Source organism: Hemiscyllium ocellatum, chromosome 32, assembly GCF_020745735.1.
Source record: "Hemiscyllium ocellatum isolate sHemOce1 chromosome 32, sHemOce1.pat.X.cur, whole genome shotgun sequence".
Taxonomy (NCBI): domain Eukaryota; kingdom Metazoa; phylum Chordata; class Chondrichthyes; order Orectolobiformes; family Hemiscylliidae; genus Hemiscyllium; species Hemiscyllium ocellatum.
This window is the reverse complement of record NC_083432.1, coordinates 27975929-27998570: the sequence shown is the minus strand read 5'-3', so window position 1 is coordinate 27998570 and position 22642 is coordinate 27975929. Positions and strand designations below refer to the sequence as shown.

The 22642-nt window shown below is 39.9% G+C and overlaps 1 protein-coding gene across 1 annotated transcript in view; it reads right to left on the bottom strand.

Annotated features, from left to right (window-relative positions):
- Positions 1–22642, bottom strand: part of itga3b (integrin, alpha 3b) — a 164211-nt gene that overhangs the window by 13639 nt on the left and 127930 nt on the right. Inside the window, exons 15-24 of the mRNA XM_060849050.1 lie at positions 20514–20691; positions 18348–18425; positions 15750–15829; positions 13775–13852; positions 11891–11993; positions 10930–11106; positions 9186–9299; positions 5198–5314; positions 3509–3607; positions 997–1122 (exon numbers count right to left, since the gene is read on the bottom strand). Of these exons, the coding sequence (XP_060705033.1) occupies positions 997–1122; positions 3509–3607; positions 5198–5314; positions 9186–9299; positions 10930–11106; positions 11891–11993; positions 13775–13852; positions 15750–15829; positions 18348–18425; positions 20514–20691 (1150 nt within the window). The remainder of the gene's footprint in view (positions 1–996; positions 1123–3508; positions 3608–5197; positions 5315–9185; positions 9300–10929; positions 11107–11890; positions 11994–13774; positions 13853–15749; positions 15830–18347; positions 18426–20513; positions 20692–22642) is intronic.

The window sequence follows — 22642 nt, the reverse complement described above, 5'->3', positions numbered from 1 at the left end:
GTTTAATTTGACCAAAGGAATTCTATACTTCATGACTGAATAGCCAAGTGCAAGGAGATATGTGATACAACTAAATATTTGATAAGATAATGACATTTGAACAAAATATCTGTTGAATTAGAATATATTATACAATCTAAGCCATTGACCTGTTAAATACTTAATTACAAAAGAAAACCTTCATCTCTTTGAGGGCCTATTTTTCATGAAAAAAAACAAACAGCTAAATATTGTTGTCTGGTCATTGACATCAACACATTTCATATTAGCAGATTAAATTGATTGGGATAACTGTGAAAGTTGTGCAAAGTAATTTTGCAGCAATCATATAAGTTTCCTTCCACTGGGGTAAAAATAATTTTCTATTTTCTAAACATAGATAATAGGAGACATCTTTCATTTCACCTAGAAACTACTAATAATAATATTGTAGCTCATCTCAACTTTAATCTAATTTCAAATGGAGTTGGTAATAATGACAGAGGTCAGTCCTGAAAAACAACCCCGTGACACCAGATGACTAACAGGGCAAACAAAATGATAAGAGGATAATTCTAACTTCAAGTGATAGAGTAAAATGGGCAATATTGGACTCATTGCATGTTGTATTTCTCCGCATTTCCCTTTCCCCTACATATTTTAAGTTATCACCAAAATGATTAATGCTTCAAGCATCAGAAGGACTCAAATTAGCATTTCCAAGCAGAGGCCAGAAGCATGTCTGGGTTCACAGGAGAGGAACTACACGTCAGTGTGGTCCAACTATAGGATTAGCTCCCTCAATTGTGTAAATAATTGCTACCAAGAAACACTTGTACGCAAGAACAGGATTTGTCCAAATTGCATGTGCACCAATCACCTTCTGTGTTTGTGGCTTCTCTGATTTCTTGGCTTTGGCTGTTTCTGTAGCCTAAATTTGAGCCCAGAGTTTACAAAATGTTCAGTCTATAAAAAGGGACTCTATGAAAATGAAGTTTTCTTTTTCTTAGAACATACCTTCCAGAGTAAAAAGATTATCAGACTCAATAATACGATTCCTGCCACCACTGCTACAGCAATAATCCACCCTGGTATCTCATAAGGTAGTTCATCGTCAACTTGGGATTCAATGTTGAGAAATGCCTGAATTAAATGAAAAGAGATGTCCAGTTTAGTTCAAGGGAACATTTTGATAAAGAACTGATCCACACTCTGCCTGGTTTTGTATGACAAATGAAACAATTGTTGCACATTTGGTGGATTTTCCATTCTTTATTGAAACTTGGTGATACTTCACTTTGTACATTGAGAAGTCCACAATTACCATATTGCATCATGGAAAACAATTTTTGCAATGTTCACCAGTATGAGGGACTGATATTCCCTCCTCAGGGACATGAGAAAGCAGACCCTTCTCCTGTAAAACACTTCTGCCTGGATGCTGTAATGAAGGCAACTTTTGACATGTTATCAATATTGTCAGCTCCTAACTAGAAGGAACTGGTTGCAACGAATAAAAGGGCAAAGGTAATTTTCACAGCCAGCAGGGCAGTCATCTTTGCCTTAGTGTGAAGTTTTCAGATTTTTGTGAAGGAGGTAGCAACTCCGTTGCTACCACCTTAGGCAAAGGCTCCTGAAGCAATGCTCCTGCTGACCCAAACATAAGACTGGAGCTCTGGTAAGCTTATTCCTTCTTCTGGGCGTTTGCTTCACTGTCCTTCATGTTCTGCTCAGACTGCAAAGCAAATATCAATCCAACTAATACCCCTCATGTCTATGCAAGACAGTGTCCTTTCCTTTTTCTCTGCGGTCAAACTGTACCAGCAACTCAACAAAATGCTTTCATTAACTTGAGCAAAAGTCAGCCAGTTGTAATATGCCAAGTGACCCTATAAATATCACTGGAAGAAGGCTCATCCTACCTCCTAGCAGTTGGTGTTTCAGGAATAAACAAGGAAGATGTTCCCTGAACAATTAGCCATTTGTAGTCATTGTGCATTGCATTTGCTTTGTGACGTCAGATGTCACAATCTCTTTTTGAATTCCTTCATGTACACAATCAGAACATACTATGCCTCACCCCAGTTACCTCACCTTCTACAGAGAACAGCTTCCTTCTCATTTTTAAAACATTTCAATGGTTCCTGTTGATGGGGAGCGGTCAGTAATGTGGATTAGATTAGATTACTTAGTGTGGAAACAGGCCCTTCGGCCCAACAAGTCCACACTGACCCGCTGAAGCGCAACCCACCCATACCCGTACATTTACCCCTTACCTAACACTACGGGCAATTTAGCATGGCCAATTCACCTGACCCACACATCTTTGGACTGTGGGAGGAAACCGGAGCACCCGGAGAAAATCCACGCAGACACGGGGAGAACGTGCAAACTCCACACAGTCAGTCGCCTGAGTCGGGAATTGAACCCAGGTCTCAGGCGCTGTGAGGCAGCAGTGCCAACCACTGTGCCACCGTGCCGTCCACCGAGGCCGAGATGGAGATCCTTTATGCTCATTATTAAATGGCACAGCAGGCCCAAACAGCTGAATTGCTTACTGAGGCACCTCCTTCTTAAGGCGAAAGTGAGGACTGCAGATGCTGGAGATCAGAGTCAAGATTAGAGTGATGCTGAAAAAGCACAGTAGGTCAGGTGGCATCCGAGGAGCAGGAATTTCTCATGAAGGTCTTTTGCCAGAAACGTCAATTTTCCTGCTCCTCGGATGTTGCCTGACCTGCTGAGATTTTCCAGCACCACTCTAATTAGATTAGATTAGATTAGATTAGATTATTTACAGTGTGGAAACAGGCCCTTCGGCCCAACAAGTCCACACCGACACGCTGAAGCGCAACCCACCCATACCCGTACATTTACCCCTTACCTAACACTACGGGCAATTTAGCATGGCCAATTCACCTGACCCGCACATCTTTGGACTGTGGGAGGAAACCGGAGCACCCGGAGGAAACCCACGCAGACACGGGGAGAACATGCAAACTCCACACAGTCAGTCGCCTGAGTCGGGAATTGACCTTTGTCTCAGGCGCTGTGAGGCAGCAGTGCTAACCACTGTGCCACCGTGCCGCCCAATCTTGACTTCCACCTCCTTCTTAAGTTCACCTCTCCATATACCTGTAATTTACCCCAAAATTTCCTCAATTTCTGGCCTTTTTCAGCCTCCAATACATCCACCACCACTTACATCACTCTATCATTTGCAGCGATGCTTTCACCTACTTAAATCCGAATCTCTGGAATTCTGTTCTTAAACCTCTTCACCCTGCTCACTCTGGGTACTGTCATAATATCCCCTTATGTGACTCTGTTATCAAATTTTGTTTGGTAGGGCCCCAGTGTAGCACCCAGAGATGTTTTACCACACTAAGGATGCAAACAAAATGCTAGTATTGGATGTAGTTTCTAAAACTAAACGATTTTGCTTTAATTTCACCTATATTCACAAATAAGAAGAATGAGAGCAAATAGTTTCAAATAACTATTGATTACAAGAAAATTTGAAAGAACTCACTGTCACATCTGGTTGCTTCATTTTGATTGTGGTGACATTTGTCATCAAGTGCAAGGACGCCTCTATCATTACAGTAATCCGACCATAGTCCCTGTATTCCTAGAATAACAAAACAAGAAATGCATCCGAGGGCTTTAAGTGATTCAGTAAACTTTCACAGAAACGCCAATGATTATGCAACATTATTATCAGACATATTAAAAAAAATTAAAAATGCAAGCCATCAGTAGTTAAAGTGAAAAAATTACTGGCCTGGATATTCAGTTGAGTCATTTTTTCAGCACACAAGAAGTTCAGATTAAATTGCCTGTGTCTGAATGGTGATGCCTGAGACTCTGCCAATATTAGACCTCATGCCTCATTATCTTGCAACCAGTGAGACGATGAGCTTCTGCTACCAAAAACGAATGCAAGACTCGGCTGTGCTTGGCACTGCAGTAGTACTAAGGCAACAGGGAATGGGAGTAAATCAATGGGTGTGACTGTAGTAATGAAAGAAAATGTGTCAATCTGTCCCTTCAGTAAGGTTTTGAGAAGTATAGTCCTTATATTTTCAGTTGGGTTTGGCAGGGAATCCTGGATTTCTGACTCAGGAAAAACTAGTCTCAGAAAGGAGAACTCAAACAAGCATTACATCTCATGAAGGTTAAGCACAATAGAATATCAAACCCCTACAGTGCACTTAGAGGCCATTTGGCCCATCAAGTCTGCACCGACTCTCCAAAGAACATCCCATCCCATCCCCATAACCCCGCACTTACCATGGCTAATCCACCTAGCCTACACATCCCTGGACACTGTGGGGTAATTTAGCATGGCCAATCCATCTAACATTATCTAAGGTTATTAAGAGTAGGTAAGAATATAGAAAAATCAAATTGGCCATTATCTAATTGAATGGCAGTAGATGCTTGAGGAACTGAGTGCCTGACTACTCCTGATTCACATGTATGTATTTACAATATTACAAGGACATATCATTAATTACAGGTTTGGATAGTGGCCGCATACTTTTCATTCTCACTCAATATGTTGCGTACTTCCAGCCAGAAATGTAAACACATTTTCTGCTCACCATATTGGAGCCTTAGCAGTCAGTGTACACCCAAAGAAAGTGATCAATGATTAATTTTGAAATTATAGCATTTGACTGACAAGAGAGACAACTTGTAAATCATCTAGTCCTTAGAGATTGATCAAGAATGTTACCTACATGGGTCTAAATAAAGTACATACTTTAAGAATTTCTTCAAAATTATAGTTCTGTGTAAAATTTGTCTTAGAGAAGCAAGGCACAATTTTATAACTTAATTTTACTATCCAATTGTCTGCAGATCTCTTTTAATTTTTAGTATTTTTTTCTAATACCTGTCATCTATTGATTACAGAAGGAAATTATTATACTGATCCATGGACTCAGAAATAAAGTGTTTCACTGGAGTTAGCTTAATCAGATACAAAAGCCCCGTTGTGTGCTTGGCCACTGGGTGTAACAGAAGGGAAAACAAATCAAGGGAGGTACAACAGGGATTGATTGCTGTGTTCAATTTGAGCTTGCAAGTAAACAGTCCCTGCTGTTTGCCCATAAATCAATGTTGGAAGATGCTGTAAAGAGGCTGATGGTCAAACAGAAAGATATAAAAAGAAAAACTGGAACTAATTCCCCAGTTGACATGATTCAGTCTGTACCTCCAGGAAGGTGCTGTTCCATAGCCGTGCCCGGAGTGTTACTGTTGCCTTTTGAGTCATGTTGTGTAGCAAACAACTGAACTGTTTGCACCGGGCCGTTGGTTTGTGTTTACAATCCTATTAAACAGATGAATATTCAGCAGCATTTATTGATTTGTTTCAGACAGATAAATGTCATGTTGAAAGGTTAAATCAAGCAACACCAAAAAATTGATCACAAAAATTATGCAACCTATTAAAAAAGTGTTTTATATTCACCATATTTAGCTTTTTGATGAAGGTGACAATGATGTGAATGTGCTTTGGAAGGTACTTAAAGGTGTCAGTTAAAGGGACATGATCATTATAGCTCCAAATTAAAAGGCATCACAACTAACACAAAATATATCTTCCAGTACAGAATGTGCAAATCAAATATCTGTGATTTTTTTTTGTTTACTGTATAATGTTTTGATACATAAAAGCTATAATGCCATCAGCATTGTCACTGGTAGACATTACTCTATTTTATGGTCTCAAGGTGATGCACTGTAATTCATAACTGTGAATTAGTTTCTGTATCTATCAAAGCACAGGTCTTTTCATCACATTCATTCAAAAACTACATGTACATTTGTCACAATTTTACATAACTAGTTGTGCAATTAACAAAATTATTAAGTTTTGGGAAACTTTAGAAGTTGAACCTATTTAGGCTGGGAGGTCTGGTCTAGGTTTCAGTGAAATCTCTACATTATATATATCACAAATAGTCTGTCTGCCAGAAATTATGTGCTGTTACCAGTTATAATTGCCTACCTGTTAAACTTGGGAGAAATATCAAGCTATCCAGTTATTAGAAAAAAATCCAATCAGAGCTGAGGTCTGTTGTGTCATCTATCACAAATAACACCTACAATTCATAAATGTAGACTTACCATAAATACTATTTTAAACCACAAGATGGAAACTAGTCTCAGAAATGCTATCATGAGTTGGGCAATACTCCGAGCATTGTAGTTACATGTAGCAATAAACTAACAACACTTTCTTCAGAACATCAAATATTGGTAGTGTAGGTCATATGACTCCTTGAGTCTGCTGCATCATCCAACAGGATCATGGCTGATCTTTTAACTCAACTGCATTTTCTCATCTTAGCTCCATATCTCTTTGATTTTAGCTTCCCAAAAACCTATAAATTTCACTGCTGTACATACTTAGTTACTGATCATCTACCATCCTTTGAAGTAGAGAATTCCAAACAGTCATAAACCTTTCTTGAAGATTGACGTAGAATGGTGACATAAAACATCATGTTCATCCCAATGACTGACAACAGCTGGAAAACATGAGAAGTTACCTGGGCTAAAATTATCGTGCACACTATAAAACTGGTCAAAATCAAAGTCTGAGGGGGCAAAGTGCAAAAAGGCAAGGTGATGCAAGGATGCTGTGAACATCCAAATAAGTAGAAAGTAAGTGAGAGCTGGGAGAGTGAGTATACAGCCCTGAGATGCACCACAATCCAACCATAAGATTGTGCCTGTACCTACATACAAAATTTCCTGGTAGCTGTGTCACAATAACATGTGCTGGTGTGCTCCAAATCGCAGCACTTAAGTGACGAAGACTACAGTAAGTGGGTTGGAGTTGTGCCATGCTGATGTGTTGAATGCCAATGCATTCCAGGTGCATTCAATTGTTTCCCAGTGAGTGTTTCCTGAGATGGTGAAGCCTTGCATTCATGGTGGACGTGTAGGTGAGCAAGAGGTGAGCTAGAGTAGCTACTCTAATCTTCATATGGAATTATCATCTGGTTTCTAGCCAGCAGGTAGAAGAATGGGACACTGCATAATAATGAGGTGAGATGAATTAATAAAGACACATTAATGCATGGTGATGCATGAAAATAAATATCTAGCTGCTGACGAGCAAGATCTCTATCTCACCATTCAACACTTGGTTGGAAAATGGGACTTTTTGTCCTTGATGTCTAGAACCTCCTCACTGGCCATTACAACCCTCCATTGTGTAAGAACTGTTAAGATCTACCCATTATCTCTGATACTCTCTTCACAGGTGCTGTCTGACTTGTTGAGTATTTCCAACATTTCTATTTTTTCTTAAGATTTCCTGAAAACTGCAGTATTTTTCTCTGGTGTATGATTCTAGTGCACTTTTGTTGAACTCCATCCATGGAAGTATATCCATCCTAAGGCTAAGGACACCATAACCATCTATAGCATTCCAGATGCAATTTCACCAAAGTCATTTAGATAAGCAGCAAGACTTCCTTAATCTCCTCTTGTACCTCAACCCCTCACAATAAAGACTAATATTAAATTTGCATGCCAAATTGCCTTGAAACACAAAAATGCCAAAATCTGAGAATTGCTCCAAATCACAATTGGTTTGAATAATGCTGCCTCATTCATAGAATGTTTTTATTTGAAGACTTTTTATTACACCAACCAACAGAATGTATTTGTGTTTTTTCCTGAACAAGTGTCCTTTGAGCTATCAGAAGTTGCCTGTCAACATTATAACTACAACACACCATGATATCAATAACTGCCACTGATAATGATTTTGCTTCATGTATCAAAATCAAGGCTGCATCTCAAGATAGGAGTATATCTAATGGTACTGTTTGTCTGTCCTTGCTGTAGATTTTCACTACCAGCAAGAATTGAAAAACAAACATTTTATTTGCATGGTTTAGTTATTGTAGTATTGGGAACATCACCTCTTATAAATGGTAAATACTGAGAGGAATTCAGGGCCAGAGTGATCACACAGACCAGTTTAGGTCCCATATTGCATGAACCAAAGGAGTTTTACCCATCTATCATTGATTATATGTTAGTATGTTATCACGAGGTGAAATCTGAGTGAACACCCATATTTTAAGCACTGAGAATTATGCCACAATTTTACAGTGGACATAGAGTCATAGAGATGTACAACATGGAAACAGACCCTTCGGTCCAGCTTGTCCATGCCGACGAGATATTCAAACCCAATCCAGTCCAACCTGCCAGCATCTGGTCCATATCCCTCCAAACCCTTTCTATCCATATGCCCATATAGATGCCTTTTAAATGTTGCAATTGTACCAGCTTCCATCACTTCCTCTGGCAGCTTATTCCATACACGTAGCATCCTGTGTGTGAATAGTTGCCCTTTGGTCTCTTTTATATTTTTCCCCTCTCATCCTAAACCTATGCCCTCTAGTTCTGGACTCCCCCACCCCAGGGAAAAGACTTTGTCTATCTACCCTATACATGCCCCTCATGATTTTATAAGATTCTATAAAGTCATCCCTCATCCTCTGACACTTCAGGCAAAACAGCCCCAGCCTATTCAACCTCCCCCCATAACTCAAATCCTCCAACCCTGGCAACATTCTTGTAAATCTTTTCCAAACCCTTTCAAGTTTCACAACATCCTTTCAATAGGAAGGAAACCAGACTTGCAGGCAATATTCCAACAGTGGCCTAACCAATGTCCTGTACAGCCGCAACATGACCTTCCAACTCCAGTACTCAATAATTCAACCAATCAAGGAAAGCATACCAAACGCCTTCTTCACTATCTTATCTACCTGTGATTCCATTTTTAAGGAGCTATGCCTGCACTCTAAGGTCTCTTTGTTCAGCAACACTCCCTTGGACCTTACCATTAAGTGTATAAATCCTGCTAAGATTTGCTTTCCCAAAATGCAGCACCTCGCATTCATCTAAATTATACTCCATCTGCCCCTCCTCAGCTCATTGGCTCATCTGAACAAGATCCCGTTGTAATCTGAGGTAACATTCTTTGCTGTCCACTACACCTCCAATTTTGGTGTCATCTGCAAACTTACTACTATACCTCTTATGCTCATGTCAGAGGAATTTGAGACTGCCCAATGCATTTTACTGAGAAACAGAACCATTTCAGCCCCACATATTTAATATCCACAACATGAATGGTTCCTTCAAAGTTCCCGAGTTCAATCACTTACTAATTGCAAGTCGCCTTTCCCTTTTTTCACCTTGCCCAGTATTTTTAAGTTCTTGGCAGCTGAAGGTTTCACTTCACGTTTTCTTCTTTGTGGGTGTGTTGTGTGATTATTCTCCTGAAAAAGAAATTTCAAGGTACATATTAATCGCAAGAACTAAATGTTGCTTTCCAGAAACATGACCGCATTTTTTGGATGGTATTTTCCAATCCTCTCACCCAAAGAATCCAGTGAGAATGCATTCTCCCCTGTCCCCACTCCCATCAAGGATAATTAATTTGATGGAGAGTGAACTTCTGGCCCTCACATATCCATTAGCAAGGAACTGAAAAATTCTTCCCTGTATCTTCGCCTTCCGATGTCTGATTGAACAAATCATGTATATGCACTGACTATAGGCCAATCACTGCCACTAAACTTTATGTATCTAAATATTTGCCCCCAACAATTGGACATCTCTATGTTTTACCCTATCCTCGCTCTGTGAAGCTTGTTCTTTTGAAACATGATAAAGTACTGAGTTGTTAGCAAATTTATTTCACACCTTCATTGTTCTGCACAGTTAGGATAATTATTGATATAGGATTTAAATATTCTCAGTGGAAACTTCAAATTTCTTTGGAAAAATTGGCTTAGGTGATACACAAACTCATAAACGTTCTACAATTTAAGTAGCATTTATTTTCTTCTCTTATGTCCAGAGAACAGGACACACAAGGACAGCCAACTATTTATATGTCAATTTTTCCTCCTTTCTAATACAGAACATCTTATCTCCCTCTGATACTTTTGGTTCTTAGTCCAGTTAAATCAGTAACATAACTAGGTACAGAGTTATGGTTGTAAACTCCTTCTGTTACGATGAAACAATATATAATTTTTGCAGTTCTTTTGATTTTGAGGTCACAATTAATGCAACACTCTGTACATGGGAGCTAAAGTGCATACAAGTATCAGGACCAGATGATCTGTTTTTTGTGATGTTGATTGGGAAATAAATGCTGTGCAAGGCATTGGAAATAACTTCCTTATTTTTCTTTGAAATGGAGTTTGCACATTCTCCCTGTGTCTGCATTGGTTTCCTCTGGGTGCTCCAGTTTCGTCCCACAGTCCAAAGATGTGCAGGTTAGGTGAATTGGCCATGCTAAATTGCCCATAGTGTTCAGGGATGTGTAGGTTAGGTGCATTAGTCAGGGGTAAATGGAGGATTATAAGGTAAGGAAATGGTTCTGGGTGGATTATTCTTCACAGGATCGATGTGGACTTGTTGGGTCGAAGGGCCTGTTTCCACACTGTAGGGATTTTATGATTCTATGATCAGATCTTTTACAACCAACTGAGTAGACACATGGAGCCTTGTTTAAATGTTGTCTCCAAAAGATGGCAGTGCAACCCTCTTCGATGTCTGGACTCCTCTCGTTCTGGCTTCTTGTGTGTATCTATTTTTAAATGACCCACTTTTAATGGCTGTGCCTTCATGAGCCTTGGGAATCTTCCCTATACCTGTCATCTCTTTCCTCCATTAAGAAACTCTTTAATACCTACGTCTTCACCCATTATTTGTTCAGTTGATCTAACACATCATGCAGCCCAATGTCATACTTTGTTTTATAATGTATCTGTGAAGTTCCTTAGATGTTTAATTACATTAAAAGTACAATACAAGTGCAAGGTGTTGTTAACGCCAATATGTGAATACAATTAGAGTTGATTAATTATAATGAATATTCTGAAAATATCCAATTACCTTTAAATTCAACTCATTTACAATGTTCCCTACTGGTTGGCAGTCCTGGTTTTCTGTCCCATTCATTTCGATTTCAGTGAGATACAGTAACCACTTTCCATTACTAATTTCATATGGCCACAAAAAATTGAGGTACAGAGTTCCTAAATCCCCCAAAGGCTCACCATGGTTTGTCACCTGTAGAGGGAGTTGAACACAAAAAAATGTTAGCATGTTAAAATGTGCATTTAATATCTGTATCTCACTTGTGAGCTACAAGATATGAACCGCTACTGTACAAAATCTATGAAGAGGGGATTACAAGTTCTATTTGCTACATCTTAAACACTGCATCTTCTGTCATTCCGTGTTCTGCACACACAAGAGCACAAGTTGTGTTTCTGCAATTTTATCAGGAGTAGGTAACATAATGAGGTTTTTCAGCGTGATTTATTTTACAGCTGGTTAGCTCAGTTGGCGGGATGGCTAGATTGCAATGCAAAGTGATGCTAACAGTATGGGTTCAATTCCTGTACAGCTAAGGTTCCCATGAAGGCTTCACCTTCTCAACCTCTCCCCTCGTCTGAGAAGTGGTGACCCTCAGGTTAAACTACCACCAGTCATCTTTCTCTCTAATGAGAGAGTAGATCTGTGGTTTGGTAAGGCTGTGGCAACTTTACCTTATCTATTGTGCCACTTAATTATGAAGAAATTAGAAAAGGCTTCAAAAACAAATATCTAAGTAAAAAGTATGTGGATGGGAACATACACCTCCAATTTAAGTCCTATCTAACATGATAGGAACATAATATTATTGTTTCCAAGCACTTGGTTTAACTATTTTTTATTGATTTCACTTCACGAAGCAATCAGTGAACATCTCCTCCCCAACTGACTTGCAAAGCGTCATTGAGTAAGATGTTCTGTATTTCAAATTCAGACAAGTATATAGAACTTTGAGAAATGTCTTTGTTGCACGCACCTCAAAGGTGAAGTCCACAGGGCTTCCTATAGCTTCAAACGTCTTGATTGCACTCTCACCGATGACAGTACCACTGAAGTATGTTTGCTGTGTTTTCTTTTCCCTAATGAGAACAAAGGAGAAAAAAATAACTTTATTGGGACGCCACAATATCACATTGGTGAACTCATGTTATGTTGGATCAATCAATTATAGTGGTTTGTGAACTAAAGCACAAGGGATTAAACTGCTAACTGATAAACTGTTCCAGTGAGTGAAAGAGCAAAGTATTAAAGGTTTATTGGAAAACTTGATAACTATAGTCGCTCATCTACAAACCTGAACCGCAATGTACAAACAGTGATTTCAGATGCAGTAATCAGAGAATATATTGCAAAACGTGTTGTGTATCTTTAATAAAATGGAATATGTTGCCATTGCCAAGATGGACTCCACTTACATAGACATTGACAGTGACATCACATCGCCACAGCATGTTGCTGATGACACTGACGTAAATGAAACCCTCACCATCCTCGTACTGTTTGCAGCTTCTATGTTCTTGGCTTCTGGCTGTCCAGTTCAACTCAGATTACCATTTCCCTACAGCATGGTTCACTCATCTTGACCCAGGTTCCATTCCCCTCACCCCACTCCAGTCCTCCACCACCACACTCCCCAGTTCACTCTGTAAACAAGAAGGAGTTCAGTCCCTGAAAATACATTGAGCATGTAAGATCCCAGATGATGTTAATAATGGACAGGTTAGATCTCAGAATGAAACCTGGCTTAAAAGGCCAAATGTTTGTCTCTGCAGTTATCTAATGCATGTTTAATCACTGAAACATATTCGCACGAGGTTGCAGACGTTCTTTAGCAATAGAGTCACAGAATGCAGAAAAGTCCCTTTGGCTCATCACTGCCATGCTGACCAATGTGTACTTGGTTCCTGCACTTGGCCTATAGCCTTGAATGTTTTAGCATTGAAATGCTTATTCAAGGTTTTTAAAGGTTACAGGGTTTTCTACCCTAATTCCCATCCCAGGCAGTGCATTCCAGATTCCCATCATCCTCAGGATGAAAAACTCTTTCCTCAATCCCCCTCTCAACCTCCAGCTTTCGCCTTAAAATTATACCCTTTCATTATTTATCTCTTCAAATAAGGGGAACTAAACTCTGCTTTAAATAAAAATTGAGCCATCCAGCCTTTTTCATAGCTAAACTGCTCCAGGCAATATGCTGGTGCATCTCTTCTACATCCCCTCCAATGCAATCACATCCTTCCAATAACGAGGTGACCAGAACTGCACACAATATTCCAGTATTTAGAATCTGAGTTAATTAATTTCTTATGATTCTCATTTAAAATGCACTGGTACATAATAATTCATAAATACCTTTATTGCAAATCTACATTCCGTGATTCAAGTTATGATGTTACAAGTGTCATGTTATGTCTCACAGTCAATATGCCAGTACATCTTTAAAAGACATGGCTCATGATATCATCACTGCACACTGTATCTTATCATGTGTCTCAAATGCCATCTTACTTTAAGCATGACATGTAATGGAAGCATACTGCTGATTGGAGCCAAATAGTTTAATGGGAGTTTAGATCCTGATCTGCCCAGGAATGTACTATTTATACATATTATTGAACCGTAATAAATGTCTGTTGCATTCTTCAATATCATGTGATCAATACTGACTTTCTTATGTTACAAGAATTGCAGTAGCCTCTAGTTTTGTTACATTATTTACTGAATCCCAGCTGCTGGGGGAAAAAAAATCAGCAAATACATCCTATTAATAAAGGCAGCATCTTGTTAAGAAGTATGTGTGTCATACTTTCAGGATGCAAATAATCTCAGATTATCTGAAATATATCAATCACATACTTACATCGAAAGGCTAACTTGTAGCTGAATTTCCACAGATACTGATGCTAAAACTGTGTTCAAGTCACTTTGTGTACTTTCCCTGTTTGTAAAATAATAAAATAGTGCTTGAGTAACAGTTTTACACAATTCTTAATTTCATGGTCACATCGCATACTATTAATGAAACAAACATCTTTTGCTGTGGTCCAATGAGACATGTATTTTTGCCAGTGATTATCCATATGATTATCAATAGCTTCCAACAACTCAACCAGTGAACTGGACAGAAATCAAGCAGATGGTTTTTAATGCAAAAAAGTCATCAGAAAACTTGTAGTGCCACAGTTACCATTTCATATATCAGGTATATGGTACAGGAAACGTTTAGGATGACTATTTTTTGTCTATTTAAAAGTGGCTTCTCCCCAAATGTTCCACTGTAGTTATTATTCCTTAACTATCCTTGGAAAAACTTCCAGATTCCAACAACTTCCTGCATAAAATGATTCTCGTATTTTCTTGCTTCAATTTCTTAGTGATCGTGGGTGGCACTGCTCCAGGGTCCCAGGTTCGATTCCAGCCTTGGGCAACTGTCTGTGTGGAGTTTGCACATTCTCCCAGTGTCTGCGTAGGCTTCCTCCGGGTGCTCCGGTTTCCTCCCACAGTCCAAAGATGTGCAGGTTAGGTGAATTGGCCATGCTAAATTGCCCATAGTGTTAGGTGCATTGGTCAGAGGGAAAATGGGTCTGGGTGGGTTACTCTTCGGAGGGTTGGTGTGGACTGGTTGGGCCGAAGGGCCTGTTTCCATACTGTAGGGAATCTAATCTGAAAATGAATCTAATCATTTCCTCTCCAATAATTATTTAGTAACCGCCCATGTCAACAGTCTTCCCTTTTGCATCAACAATGCACCCCCTCCCATAACCCCAAACTCATCTCAGTTTTGAGGAAATTCGACAGATCTCGTCTCAATTTTCTTTGATCCAGTTAAAAGTGGACATTGATGTTTTAGCTTCTTCGTAACAAAAGTATTTTCTTCTCTCTCCCAATATTTTCATGAATCTTATCCACGCTCTTACCAAGGGCTGGGATTTTCCGTTCTTTGTATTTTTATCTGCTCAGATATTAAGTGATTTGAGGCTAGCTCTAATAAATGGATAACCTAGCTGCACCTTTAATTCAAAACATAAGCATTTATTCCAGAATCTTTACAAGGCTGAAATTTGTTGAACCGACAGATGGTCAGACAACCAGAGATGCTCTTAATAGTTGTGTGATATCGCCCTGACAGAATCAAACAATCTTTAGATACTGAAATAGCCACTAAGAAGCCTCTCCTGTGATCGAGGTCCACAGCTCCAGAAACTCCAGCAATTGAGAGCTGTCAGCCAATCTCAATCTACATTCAATCTCACTTTACTCGATGCTGTCAGCTCCATGTGACGACTTTAGTCAGCACTATACTCACGAAAGGCCGGGCAATGTCATGGGATCCCAGATCAAATATAACTAAGGGTGGTATGAAAGTAATGGGGTGGAGGCCATGGGTGGGGTGCAGTTTTGTCAGAGGCCAAGGCACAGGAGTGGAGGTAAGTTTTCAGCAACCCTCTTTTGCTTGATGTTGGGTCCCTCAATTAGGTACAGTGTACCTGATGATGAGGGACTTCCTCCTTTCACCTGTTCACCAACTCCCTCCTCCCCCCAAGGCTGTGACAGGGAAAGGCACTCATTAAATCCCTCAGGCATCATTCAATTGTGGGAATATCCCACTGCCAAGACCAATTCTAACTTTATTAAGAAAATATGGAAGCAGGAAAGTACAAAAGCTGAGACAAAAAGAGCTATGTTTTCAAAATCAACCCTAGTGATGGAGTTTTGAAACAAGGTAGATTAAAAAAATACTGAAACAACAACAGAAATTGTTGGAAGAGCCCAGCAGCTCTGGCAGCTTCCACAGTTCTTTCTGTTTTTTATTTTAAAAAGTACTGATTGCTTACGTTTGAAGTTGGAGTTCCACATCAATCTCTCTTGTATTAAGAGTAATTCCAGTTACTTCTAGAAGAACGTTGAGCTTATCCTGCAAAGAAAGATGTGATAATATTAGGCTTTTCTGAGATTTCTGTTTGCTGTCAAACCTTCTACTAATTTCACCTCAATTTATTCCAGCAAACATTGTTCTTCACCTCAATCTTTGACTCCGAGTAGGAAGGCAGATATTAGCGCTCGCATTATATCCAGTGCAGTGTCTACAATTTTCAAACCCACAGACGAATTTTAGAATAAAAACAAATGAACAGAAAAATGCAATTTTGCTAGTAACTGTTTCATTGAAAATGTCATAAGTAGAGCTTTTTCTGAGCTTGGAACAAATCAAAAGAATAAAAGCCCAGAGAGTGGGGCTCATTGTATAAATCACTATTCCTACAGAATGCCAATCTCAGTTGTCCATTAAATGGGACAGTGAGGCATGGTTGTTGGAGAGTGTTGCACAGAATCAATGGTGGTCAGTTGCTTTACCTCAGGCAAGCAGAAAATTTATTCAATCACCTGTCTGGTACCAGACTGCCCTTTGATATTTCCAAAGGGCTTACTTTTCTGGTTGTATCTGGTTACCTGTTAACACATTGACATATCTGCATTACTTTAGCACAAAATATTAACTCATTTGCCTGTGAGGCATAGCAGGGTGAAAGATCAGGTGCACTATTGTAATAATTTAAGGAAACAACAACTTAAGGAAATATATTTTTGTAGCATGGATGGTTTAACATGACAACCTGCTCAATATTGTAAATCATACTACCACATAGGTTACGGTAATTATAAAGGGTAGTTGCACCATCTAGTGGTGAAGAATGATCATTGCATGTGTATGATAAAATCCCAGACTGCTTCGAGTGATTGCATTGGAAGCAAATGAAAAAAGTAGTTCACACTCTTCATATTCATCTTCCTTTTGTCATATGTGCACACATGTCTGGCCATGACCCTTCCCTGTGGTCTGTCAAGCAAACAAATACTCTAACAGAGTTTTACAGAAGGCTCAAATAGAGTCTTAAAGGAAATATGACTTGCATTATTGATACATTGAACAGATCCAGAAATGGGGGAGGGGGGGGGGGCAACTGCTTTCTCTGAATCGTTAGAGCGTACACCCCAGTTTTGTTTGTTGTCAAGGCTCATTGGTTATCCACAGTCTTCTCAGCTCTCACTCACACCTCCAAGCAGTTTTAACACACTCAAGTGGGATATAAGCCATCACCTCAGCTCAGCTGGTGAGCTCAACTATGTGAGGGTATTGTCAACTTCTGGACTTGGTCAGGGGTTTCACTCTTCTACCTGCATGCATTCTAGAGCCAGAGAAGAGGACAGTGATCTGAGCGGGAGGACAATGGATCCGAAGCAAAATGCCAGCAAGATGTGTGACACATCCAGGGCAAAGTCCTGATGAAGAGGACTTTTAGCCAGTCATTTCAGAAAAGGTTGGGATCTTACAGTGTACAATTCCCACAGTGAGTAATTTAATCTAGCCACAAGAATACTGTTTCTTACTGTAGAAGTGGCTAGAACAAGGTTGCATCCAAAATCAACTTCAGGTGGCAGCGTGAAGAGTAAGCTCCATAAAATATACACCCAAGAATGCTATCTGCTATCTTTCAAGAATGCTACTTTCACAAAGTTAAAAACACAGCAATTACTTTTAAATGGAACATATTAAAGCCTCAACTTATTTTTATCCAAATGGAAGAAAAGATTTAATGCAGGAATAATAAGTGATTTGAAATAAATGAGACTATTCAAAAAACTATGTCTATTTTTCAGAAAATAGCTTTCTCACGGGGTTTAAGACCTTCCTTATCCTTCTTCAAAGGGTAAAAATTGGAGTGTACCAGTGACATCTTTCAAAGTTTTAAAGTAATACCTAGAGAAAGAAAGCATCCAATAGTGAAGCAGCCTTTTATCTATGAAACTCCATTCTACAGAACTCATTTGATGGAAGTGATTATTTCCTATAGAGTTAATGGACTCCAACTTCACATAGATAATATACTCAATATCGAGGAATGCAATATGATGACATACTTAATCATGGGTATACCTTGCCCTTTTAGACCTGCTAGATTGTCCTTGAAGAAGCTCTCTTCCTCCCTCTACAAGGATTTCAGTGAGTCTCTCTCTCACTGCACCCCCCAGGTCATCTCCTCTGCACAGAAACTCTTCAGCCACGTTCTCAAACAGACTCGTTACCACAGCCACATCTCCTTCCTCAGCACCTGCCTAAGGAACCGACTGATCCCACACGGCACCGCCCTCCTAACCTGCAATCTCCTTACTGACCTCTCCGCCCCCACCCCACTCCGGCCTATCACCCTCACCTTGACCTCCTTCCACCTATCCCACCTCCATCGCCCCTCCCCCAAGTCCCTCCTCCCTACCTTTTATCTTAGCCTGCTTGGCTACTCTCTCTCATTCCTGATGAAGGGCTTATGCTCGAAACGTCGAATTCCCTATTCCTGAGATGCTACCTAACCTGCTGTGCTTTAACCAGCAACACATTTTCAGCTGTGATTGAATGGAAACATTCAGTGACTCACCATCTGATTCTTTTTGAAAGGATTTCCCAATTCACAGATCACATTGTAACGGTCTGCAGGATCGCACCTGATTGATTCCTGAGAAGGAAGAGATAATAGTAAGTTTACATTTTCCATCCTCTAGTATCAGAATGAAGGCCGCAGTATACTTCTGTCAAACTGGCAGCTTCAAAGTGCTGCGCTTTGAGCTTGTCAGTGGGTACTCAACAGTGGAGAGCATCAACGCCAGAGTTGAGTCCAGTACTAATATTGCACATTGTTGACAACATGCATGCTTTTCAGCTGCAGGCTCCAAATAAGACCCTGTCTAATTTTCTCTTTAACTACACAATGCTGAATGCCTGGGCCGAGCACGGCTAAAATTAGCCAAACTCAACATATATCAGAAAACCAAACAGGGAAAATTCTAAACGCTATCAGCCAGCATTACAATAGTAGTGTCAAGATTGGAGTGGTCTTGGAAAAGCACGGCAGGTCAGGCAGCATCTGAGGAGCAGGAAAATCAACATTTCGGGCAAGAGCCCTTCATCAGGAAACTGATGAAGTGTTCTGATAAAGGGCTTTTGCCCAAAACGTCGATTTTCCTGCTCCTCAGATGCTGTCTGACCTGCTGTGTTTTCCAGCACCACTCTAATCTTGACTCTAATCTCCAGCATCTGCAGTACTCCCCTCCACCTACAATAGTATGTCAGTATACATTTAAGAGACATGATCAATAATATATCATCACTGCATCATAGTGTATGACCTTAAAGCATAAAGATCTCAGACCCATTCCCATAGCTTGGAAACACTTGAAGCATGCTCTTCTGTTGTTAATGGAGATCAGAGCTGAAGAAGGACTCATGCCTGAAACTTCGACTCTCCTGCTCCTTGGATGCTGCCTGACCTGCTGCGCTTTTCCAGCAACACATTTGCAGCTTCTGTTGTTAATGTATAGCTTAATGCTAGCCCAGACGCTTGTGTCTGTGAATGTAGTAACTGTATTTAATAGCCAGCTATAATCAAATATCTGTTGGATCTTTCAATGCCACATCTTCAGTGCCTAGTTTATGTTGTTATGTGGGATAAAGGTAAAGATACCCTAGTGGAGGCAAAGCCCAATATCTAATCTCTAGTGGTCAGGATCACATTAGCAGTGCATTTATGGTAGAGTTACATGATATTTGGACAAATTTAATAACTTCAACAATGAATGTAGGCAGCTGTATGGGAAATAATGGCCCAAGTTTGTCAAGGGGCCAAACAATCATAAAGTCCAAATTGGAGTTGTAGCCTCAAGACCTGATGGAATCCCAGATAGAGCTAAATCTGAGGGAATTGCCCAAGAAATTGAAGATTCTGTCAGACAATGTACCTGTAACTGGAATCCTCTGGAAGTATCGATTTAAACTAGAGAATTCAGAGGCTTCCAGTGTAGTTATCCAGACAAAGGTAGGCAACAAAACCACCCCCCCCGCCCCACTACAACTACCATTCATATCCCACTACTCTTCTCCCAGACCGCTTACAACTAAACTGATAACCCACTGTCAGACCCAACAGCACTTCCAACCCTTTCATTCCTCGGACCTGACAACGATTGATCTTTTTGCCCAGAGCCGATATCTCCCCACTCTTTTGCTTGACTTGACACTGCTCATCTCCTGGCAAGACCCCTTTACCCATGACCTGCCCCAAACACTCAATCACTTACTTCATTGGACCCTTCCCACTTGTACCTTGGCACCCTACCCATGGTGCACCCTACCTACCTGACACCCTACCCTCAGATTTACCTCACAAGCAGTTGAAATGGCTGTATGTGCTGCTGGACATTTACATGATTAAGCACGGTAATTGTTGCAGTGATAAAGGGCCATAGTTTGGCTCTCTGACCATTTTGCACTTGGAGGACACAGTTGTAGTGAAGGTACACTCTGTATTTCTGCAGAGTTCATGATCAGAAGGTCCTGCCAGAAATGCAGAGTCCTTGAGTAATGTAAACATTTGGGAGCAGGTTGGCAATTTTATCACATCTGTCCCATATTTTATGCCATTATACCTGATTCTTTAACACAAAACAACACATAGCAAATATGATTCTGAATCAATATGGAGCTGAAGCTTAGATAATCATCTCCTGCGCTCCCAATAATGATAAACATTAAGTACTTGTCCACTTACTGCACGAATACCGACGTAGGTCAACGTTTCAGGCAGGGTAATGTTGAGCCTGGCCTGGTGAGCATCCTCGCCATCGGTGGGACTTGTTGGGAAATTTGTAACAATCACTTGCAATACAAGCTTATTGGAATATGGGTTGGATTGTGGATTATAGTCCAAGATTTGCTTGCCATTTTTTCTGGGATTGAAGCAAAAGAGAAGGCGTCAGTGTCAGCCTAGCTTGAAATATGCAACAGCAATACAGAAGGATCTGCATCTGATGTAAATTCTCCTAATAGCATGAACATCTTCTCTTGTAATTTCTATTCTTTCTTTCCAACTTTACTCTCTCAAATCTGTCAGCAGGATTTAATTCTCCATCTGTTTGTAAACCTGTGACTCTGTAGGCGCCAAATTAATCAATAGGTTGAAGTAAGAACATTTAAGCCCTCCATTCTTGTACTCTGTTTCACCCATCTCTGAAATTAAATCAACCTAGTGATATGCATTCTGATATCTTAACAATGTGATGATTTCATATGCTTAAAAATATTTGATTTTGCAATAACAGTAAAGCTTCTGCTTGCTGGTACTGTGGTAGAGAGGTTTTGAATATTTTACAGGTAAGAAACAGGATTTCTATCTTGCAGTCAAAATGAAGGATTCCTGCCTTGTTACTGGGTGAATCTTGCTGAGAAGTTTTCTCAATCAGATGCAGAATGTTTAGGCTTCTAATCTGACCCTTTTTCACTTTAATTCCAAATCTATGACATTCCTGGGGTCTGTGCTCTTGGTTTAAATTTACTTTCGTAGCCTTTGACTTCTCTTTTGTAGCTTTGCATCATGAAGCGCTATCTATTTTCTTTTTGTTTTACTTTCCCAGCCTGTAAGAACGTGTCATTTTCAAAAGTATTAACTTCCTACCAGGGATCTTAACTGTACTCATGGAGTCTCTGATGGTTGTTTTCTCTCTTGCAAACACTCAGACTCATGACTACTCCTACAAATGGCTGCCATGTCATGCAGTTTGTATCTCCTTTGGTGTGACTCATTCTTGTTTTCCAGGGAGTTACTAATTCTCCTGCTGCATTGCTTCTCTTAAGAAATCTGCAAAGCATTTACCATTTGCTGTCGATTCAACCTTGTGAACCTCGCCACAATACTCTCTTTATATATTCAACTCTTCCCAGCTGCTGATAGTCTCCATGAGCAGGCAACTTAAAGCTGAGTTATCTTCCAGCATTGCTAGAATATCAAATAAATAGAACCCACACCATGCTGTATGTGCAATTAAACTGAGTCCACACCTTACCCCGGCTATCCTCATCCATTAGCTTAGAGCCTCTTGGTCTAGTATGCTGGAGATAAACCACTTACTGGTTTAACTAGAAGAGGGTCTTGTATTGAACAAGACATAGTTCATTGCATGTTCACAACGAGTTACAGATTACATCTATAGGATGGCCATTGTTACAGAGACCGTGAGGAAGATATGGTGTTAGCTAATGTTGCTCGGATTCTCAGCTATTCTGCCGCAAACATATATTATATTATCATAATGGGTGGTGCTTAAGGCTCTCCTGGATATTAACCCTTTGAAACCTGACACAACACCTATCTAGTCAAGATCAACTGTCTGCATGGAATCTCAAGCAATTTTAAGTAGTGGTGAACAGGTGGGGAAAGATTGGAAAATGTGAAATGAAGTTGGGAATATGGGAACTGAGGTACAGATCAGCCATGATCTAATTAAATGGCAAAACAGACAAGGAACTGACTATTCTAAATGGTGTTGAGATGCACTGGACCACAACCCAATCTAGCATGTGTATAAAACTTTACAATTAAAGCTGATGATATATTTCTTAACATTTTACTAAAAACAACAATTTGCACTTAAATAGGTCCTCAAATGTAGAAAATGTCAAAAGCACTGCTCAGGAAGGCTACCTCTACAAATTTGACACAGGAGGAAATATGGGTCACCAAAACCTGGTCAAAGGAAGATGTTTTATACAGTGAGTGTCTTAAAAAGGGGAGAAAAATAGTGAGGCCAAGAGGTTCCAAAAAGGAATTGCAGTGCTTGGGATCAGGTAGGTTAAACCACAACTTCCAAAGGAGGGTAATTAGAATTAAAAATATGCAAAAGA